Source organism: Chiloscyllium plagiosum, unplaced genomic scaffold, assembly GCF_037043375.1.
Source record: "Chiloscyllium plagiosum isolate Xiang-an unplaced genomic scaffold, Cpla_swu_hap1 HiC_scaffold_47, whole genome shotgun sequence".
NCBI classification, from domain to species: domain Eukaryota; kingdom Metazoa; phylum Chordata; class Chondrichthyes; order Orectolobiformes; family Hemiscylliidae; genus Chiloscyllium; species Chiloscyllium plagiosum.
Window position 1 is genome coordinate 12,421,727 of NW_028270185.1, and position 7,684 is coordinate 12,429,410.

The 7,684-nt window shown below is 53.3% G+C and overlaps 1 protein-coding gene across 1 annotated transcript; it reads right to left on the minus strand.

The window, feature by feature from the left end:
* Positions 1 to 408: 408 nt before the first annotated feature.
* fosb (FosB proto-oncogene, AP-1 transcription factor subunit) lies at positions 409 to 7,346 on the minus strand. The gene is made up of 4 exons (XM_087983878.1): positions 6,877 to 7,346; positions 2,977 to 3,258; positions 2,150 to 2,257; positions 409 to 1,115 (listed from the first exon to the last, which is right to left on the minus strand). Exons 1-4 carry the CDS (start codon positions 7,003 to 7,005, stop codon positions 669 to 671), a joined length of 966 nt encoding a protein of 321 aa, XP_087840004.1. The 5' UTR covers positions 7,006 to 7,346; the 3' UTR covers positions 409 to 668.
* Between the last annotated feature and the right edge of the window lie 338 nt (positions 7,347 to 7,684).

Consider the following 7,684-nt stretch of genomic DNA (forward strand, 5'->3'; position numbering starts at 1 on the left):
TGGTGTCCGGAATAAAGTTCTGTCCAGTTCCCCCCTCCCCCATTTCATTGATTGCGGGGGGGGGGGGGGGGGGTCGGAGGGGAATGTGAGGGTGGGGGGTTTCTTCCTTCATCTTCTTTATTCCTGCATCATCCCGAAATATTGCGAGGCCGTAAAGAATTGGGGGGGGGGGGGGGGAATAAAACACTGTTCCACCGGTTTCACAAACGGGTCCTCTATTGTCCCCCCCCCCCTCTTCTGCGCCGTCACTCGCTCTCTTCCTCGGCCGGCTGATCGGCAACGTGGGGCATCACAGTTCTGTTTTCTTCCCCCATTCTCCTCCCACCCACCCCCTCCCCCCTCGATTCGCGTTGTTTCTTTCCCCCCCCCTCTTCAAACCATTCCTTCCTTCCCCCCTCCGAGAGGGGGGGGGGGGGGGTAAAGCTCACACACACACAAGATGCAGCCTCTTCTCCCCAACACCCCTCCCCCAGGAGGTTGGAATGAAGTGGGAGGTGGGGGGGGTGCTTATTTCTAAAAATAAAAGACGATGAATCGTGGGGAGGGTGGTAGAGAGAGAGGCGAAGGTGGGCGGGCAAGTGTAGGTGAAGTCTTTGGGAGGGGGGGGATAAAAAGGGGGGGGGTCTTTTTTTAAAAGCAGGTTTTTTTTGGAGAGTGTGTGTTTGTTTTTAAAGAGCCAGTAGCGACGGCGAATTCAGAGAGTCCGTGGACTGGTCACTGCTACTGTTCCGCTGGTGCAGGAGCCCGCAGCTGCTTCCCTCTGGGTAGGTGAACACAAATGAAGATGTGTATGAGGAGTTGGGGCTACTGGTATTCAAATAGGCCGAGTGGAGTGCTTCACAGTGCGGATAGAAAGAGCTGCCAGACAGCGGTATCTCTGGTGGGTAGCTCCCGGTGAAAGGCGGTTCCTTCGTTTCCACAAGCGCGCTAGGCGGCGGCAGAGAGCTCACCTCGGCTGTGACGGCGCCCCCCTGCGGGCTCACGGGCTCCTCGAACGGGATCTTGCAGGCCGGCCGGTGCGCCACCAGCACGAACTCCAGCCGCTCCTTCTCCTTGTGCAGCTCGGCGATCTGCGACTGCAGCTCGGCCTTCTCCTCCTCCAGCTGGTCCGTCTCCTGGGGGCGGGGGGCCGGGGGGAGGTGGGAAGAAAAGATACCAGCCGGGAGGGTTCACCGTTAGACAGGGCGGGCTATAAACAGGGATACAGGGGAAGGGGAGAGGGGGTACACAGAGAGAGAGAGAGAGAGACAGACAGACAGAGACAGAGACACGGAGAGAGAGAGAGACACACACGCACACAGACAGAGACACACACAGAGACAAGGAGACACAGCCAGACACACACAGAGAAAGAGACACAGACACACAGACAGAAACACACACGCACACAGAGGCAAAGAGACACAGACAGAGACGCACACACAGATAGAGACACACACAGGCGCATGCAGAGGCAGAGAGAGACAAGAAAGAGAGACAGAAATTGGGAGGGGGTGGGAGAGAGACAGAAATTGGGAGGGGGTGGGAGAGAGAAATGGGGAGACAGCGAAATAGGGGAGAGGGAAAGCGAGAGACGGGGAGAAATGGGGAGGGGGTGGAAGAGAGCAATGGACAGAGAGAGAGACAGGCAGAAAGGGAGAGAGACAGAGACAGACAGAGACAAAGGGGGAGGGGGTGGAAGAGAGCAATGGACAGAGAGAGAGAGAAAGCGAAATGGGGAGGGGGAAAGAGACAGACAGACAGAAAGAGACAGAGAGAGAGACAGAGAGAGACAGACAGAGATGAAGGGGGGGGGGGGGGGTGAAGACGCGGCTGGTGCACGAGCCCCAAGTTGTCGCTGTGTCCTCCCCAGCCCCGGGGGACGGAACCCTCCCGAAACAGGGTCACTCCAGGTCAACAACCCCCCCCCCCCCCCCAACCACCACCACATTCTTCCGGCAACCACCCCCACACCGTCCCATTAACGATCCCACAGACTCCCCAACACCATTCGCCAGAGGCGCGGCCTGGGACGCAGTGACCCCCCCCCCCCAATCCCCATCCCCCCCCAGCTCCCCGGGAAGATGCTACTTTCACAGCCCCTCCCCTCCCCTCCCGTCCCGTCCTGGGGGTCGTTGCTGGAGGGGATCCCCCGGGGTCTGCTACTTACACTCTGCAGGCGGTCAGTCAGCTCCCGGCGCCGGTTCCGGCACTTGGCGGCGGCCAGTTTATTCCTCTCCCGGCGAACGCGTCGCTTCTCCTCCTCCTCGGCCGTGAGCTGCGGCAGACAGAAAGACGGTCAATTTCCAAAGCTTTACTCTGTATCTGGGAGTGTTTGATGGGGACAGTGTAGAGGGAGCTTTACTCTGTATCTGTAACACTCTGAAGGACAGAGTGAGCGTAGTCAAACTGGACTACAATTCATGCTCAGCTCACGAACTGTAACCTTTTTGCAAATAAAAGGTATTTTTTTAAAAACCTCAGTGGCTTTGATATAAAGGTTGACCGCTGATTGAGTGAGACGGGACTGTAACCACTCTCCCTCGCCCTTTCACACATTCATTCCTCCATCCATTCACACCCTCAGTCTCTAACTCACTCATATACGCTTGTCTCCCTATCACTCACTCACACTCACTCAGTCTTTCTCTCTGTCATTCGTTCACACACTCAGTTTCTCTCCTTCTCAACCGTTCACTCTCACGATTTGGAGATGCCGGTGTTGGACTGGGGTGGACAAAGTTAAAAATCACGCAGTGCCAGGCTATAGTCCAACAGGTTGAATTGGAAACTCTGATGAAGGAGCAGCGCTCCGAAAGCTAGTGCTTCCAAATAAGTCTGTTGTACAATATAACCTGGTGTCGTGATTTTCAAACTTTGTTCACTCTCACACCCGCTCTCAATTTCTGTCTCTCTCAGTCTGTGTCTGTGTGTGTGTGTGTGTGCCTCACTCTCACATTCTCACTCTCACATTCTCAGTGCCCCTCGCCCTCTCACCGTTTCATCCCGCGCTCTCCGGGGCCGGCTGGACCGTGTGGGTTTGGACGGCTCGCCCCTGCTATAGGGGCACATGCCGCCGGTGGAATAGCTGGTCCCGGGAAGGTTGTAAGGATCGATGCTGGGCTGGGGGAGAGCTGGAAGTTGAGCCTGAGCCTGAGACTGAGCTGCCGACGAGATGACGGTCGGTTGTACCATCCACTGTAGATCCTGGCTGGTGGTGATAGCCGTTAGTGTCGGCACAAACGATCCGGGCATTTCTCCGACTCCCGTGGTACACTCCTGGGAGAGATGGCCGAATATTACAAATACATGGGGAGAGAATGGGGTGCAGCAATAACCAATGACAGGGACACCCGAAAGTCTAAGTGTCCCGTTGTTACAGCTAAACATGATCCATCACCACATAGATGTCATAGAGATGTACAGCAGGGAAACAGACCCTTCGGTCCAACCCGTCCAGATATCCCAACCCAGTCTAGTCCCACCTGCCAGCACCCATCTGCACTGCTCCCCATCCCTTCCTAATCAGCCTCTCCAATGAGGGACTTTTGCCCGAAACGTCGATTCTCTTGCTCCTCGGATGCTGCCTGACCTGCTTTTCCAGCATCATACTCTCTCCCCACAACAATCCCAGTCACAGCCTCCTGCTTATATCACATCCCCAACGCCAGGAGGTTCCGATGTCAATTTCACCCTCCCTCCAGGGTCCAGTTGGGTAGGTGTGGGTAGAGGGGGAGGTGAGTGAACAAGAGAGAGGTATGGGATAGTGACAAAAGAAACAGACAATGTTCCAGATTCTGCCTCCTTTCACCTCGCGGCGAAATGGGACTTTTGCCTGATGCCCCCAATAGTACGGAAAATGTGTTGCTGGAAAAGCGCAGCAGGTCAGGCAGCATCCAAGGAACAGGAGAATCGACGTTTCGGGCATAAGCCCTTCTTCAGGAATGAGGAAAGTGTGTCCAGCAGGCTAAGATAAAAGGTAGGGAGGAGGGACTTGGGGGAGGGGAGTTGGAATTGCGATAGGTGGAGGGGGGTCAAGGTGAGGGTGATAGGCCGGAGTGGGGCGGGGGAAGAGAGGTCAGGAAGAAGATTGCAGGTTAGGAAGGCGATGCTGAGTTCGAGGGATTTGACTGAGACAAGGTGGGGGGAGGGGAAATGAGGAAACTGGAGAAGTCTGAGTTCATGACGTTTCGGGCAACACATTTTCCAGCAACACATTTTCAGCTCTGATCTCCAGCATCTGCAGTCCTCACTTTCGCCCCCAATAGAACCACGAGTGAAGGGGGCTTCACAGGCAAACTCAGCAGGCTCTGGCAACGGGAGGGAAAGAGAAAGTGAACATTTCCGACGAAGGGCCGCTCGTCCCGAAACGTCTGCTTTCTCTCCATAGATTAGATTACTTACAGTGTGGAAACAGGCCCTTCGGCCAAACAAGTTCACACCGACCCTCCGAAGAGCAACCCACCCAGACCCATTCCCCTACATTTACCCCTTCACCTGACACTACGGGCAATTTAGCATGGCCAATCCACCCTAACCTGCAGGTGTTTGGACTGTGGGAGGAAACCGGAGCACCCGGAGGAAACCCACGCAGACACGGGGAGAATGTGCAAACTCCACACAGACAGTTGCCTGAGGCGGTAATTGAACCCGGGGTCTCTGGCACTGAGGCATGCTGCCAGACCTGATGAGCTTTTGTTTTTGCTTAACATTCGAGTTTGGATTCTCTTCCTCGGAACCCAATTGCAGATTCGAGGAAGTGTGACACTGGGCCCGAAATGTTAACTGTTGCTCTCACCACAGATGCTGCCGAACACTGCTGAATTTCTGCAGCAATTCCTATGTTAGATTCGGATTTCCAGCATTCGTGGGTATTTTTGCTTTTTAATTAAGGGGTCTCGCCAGTCTGGTTGCATGCAAGTTAACATGAAAGATCAACAAACATTTGATAACAGTTTCCCCTATTTGATAACAGTTACTAGTCCTCCCTGGATCCCAGTTTTTATTCCTATCTCACTGCATCCAGCACTACTATTCTGCTTCTTACATCTAAGTCCTGGCGGCCCAGGAGATGAGACTGTAAGAGGGACAGTTCCGCGCTTGGCCGTTAGGGGACGCCTTCATCGCTGTCAGTGAGGGAGCTTTCCAAACCACATCGCTTTCTGCTCATTTTTGCGTCTAATTGAGACTCGTGTCGTCAGAATGAGAAAATCTTTTTTCCCCCCTCATTAAATGCCGCCACACCGCGATACCAAAATCTTAGAGAGAGCCTCGCCCACGCATCCCTACCCCACCCCCACATTTTGTGGACACTCTACCCACACACACTTTCTTACTCCCAAACCAGACCAAGAAAAGCTTCCCTACAAAACCTTGGTAGATTAGTGACAGTTTCCACGCAGCTGCAGTTTTACGCCCACGGGAAAAGCCAAGAGGTGAAATGATCGCCTCCAGTATATCTATTGTTTTGGGGTTAGACGAGGGAGATTGTCCCCCGTCCGTGACTAGTAGAAGCCCGATTAATTCTGCTGCACCTTCTGTGTCTAACTGTTTGTTAAAATTTAGGATAGGAACATTTTACTGCCAAAACCGAAATACACCGTTGAGATCAAGCAGGATTTAAAATGGAACAAACGATACCAGCAAGTGCTAGAGAAACTCAGCAGTTCTGGCAATATTTGAGGACGTGCCGGTGTTGGACTGGGGTGGACAAAGTTAAAAATCGCACAACACCAGGTTACAGTCCAACAGGTTTATTGGGAGCGTTTGTGGTGAGAGGGTAACGAGATGTGTTCTTTGAGCAAAAATAAATAAACTGCTGATGCTAGAGATCAAACTAAAAACAGAAATTGCTGAAAAAAACTCATCCAAGAATAAAACACAAACTAAAAACAGAAATTGCTGGATAAAAGCTCAGCAGATCTGTGGCAGGAAATAAAGCAGAGTGACGCTTCTTCAGAACTGGACACGGATGAGTCTTCCCAGCAATTTCTGTTTTGTTTGAGATTTAGTCTCGGATCTCCAGTATCCATAATTCTCGGACTGGAAGGTGCGGTGAGTTAGAGGGAGCATTGCAAACGCAAGCATCGAGATGCTGGGCGGCTTGCAAGAGATCCCCCGTCTCCTCTTGCGTCCCCGGGCTACAACTGTCAATCAAAAGCCGTCCATTCATAAAACTGAGCGAAAAAAAAAAGGGCGCGCAGGCCGTGAGAGCGAGGGAAGGAAGCTGGGAGGGGGCGGGGCCTGGAGCCCCGTGCATGGTATGCTAATATCCCAGGCGCGCGTTGACGGCGTGGGGTTGCCTAGCAACGTTCCAAAATAGAACGTCGCCGACGTCAGCGCGTCGCGGTGAGGGGGGGGGGGGGGAGGGCGTGCGTGCGTAACGTCAGCAGGAGCATTCCAATACGTCAACCTCCTTACGCACCTCACCCGGACCCAAACGGCCAGCTTTTCCAAGTCGGCTGGAAATCGATGCAACTGATCGATAAACCGATTCTAACTGATGCCATCGCGGAAATGCAACGCCTCGGACACACTCGTCAATTGCACGGGGCGCGCCGACTGATTTTCTTTTTGCAACAACGGCCCTTCAACTAACCGCCGCCGCTTGCACCAGATTGTGTGACATTAGCGCAGGGATCAGTCACCGAGGTGCTGCCAAAACATCTGCTTGCCTCAATTGTAAAAAGGTAAAAGGAAGAGGAGGTTTGGGGTGGGTGAATGTCAGTGGAAAGTTTGGATTCCGGTCCTTTTACTATTATTCCCTTTTAAAGAGGCACAACCAGACCTCCCGCACAGAGCATGCAAACTAACCAAGACAGGCAGCTACCCGAAATCTCTTCCCCACCCACCCACCCCTCAACAAACTGGGGGGGAAAAAAAAGTTAATTCGTTTACCTGGGCTGTGGTGGTCGGACTGCCCACGCTCTGGCTGAAGGAGTCCACGGATGACAGGTACTGAGGCTCCGAAGGGGAGGAACTGCAGCGGGAAGCCGAGTCAAAGTCGCCTGAGAATCCCTGGTACATGTCCTCCCAGTCGGTGATGACCCAGGATTTGTCGCCCCTCGGATCCAGTTTCTGGGCTTTTGTTTCCCCTTTCTATTGTATGTATAGTCTGAGTGGAAATAAAACGCGTTGCTGCTGCTACTGCTGTAGTAGTTCCTCGGTGCTGCCGCTCTCTTTATGAATGAATCCAGATCCTCGGCTGTCTTCTTTTATATACTCGCTGTTCTTCTGACGTCAGGTGGAATAGCAACACACCGAGAGGGGGGAGGGAGGCAAAACGGGCAAATTCCGACTGGAAGCTGAGACCTAGATACCCACCAGACTGGCAGGAGTGAGGCAGACAGAGCTAATGCTGCTGATCGCCCGCTTGCAGCCTGCCCACTGCCCTTTATTGCGGGGAAAAGGCGATAAAATCCCTTTCGGCGAGGTAGCTCCGCCCATCCGGGATCCCTGACGTACATGCCCAAATATGGAACTGTGTAGCGCGCTGTTTACTGGTAACCAAGCAATGACGTCAGAGGGAATCCCTCTCTAGACAGCAGCTTTATCAGAAAGGCAAGTTTTTAAAATAGAAACCCGAGCTTTATTTTTATAATAGAAGCAATAAATTTATCCTTTTTCGAATTGTGGGGGTGATCGACATCCTCGCCTCGGGGCGCAGGCCCCGTTACCTCCTCTGATCCAAAGCGGAGGATTGGGC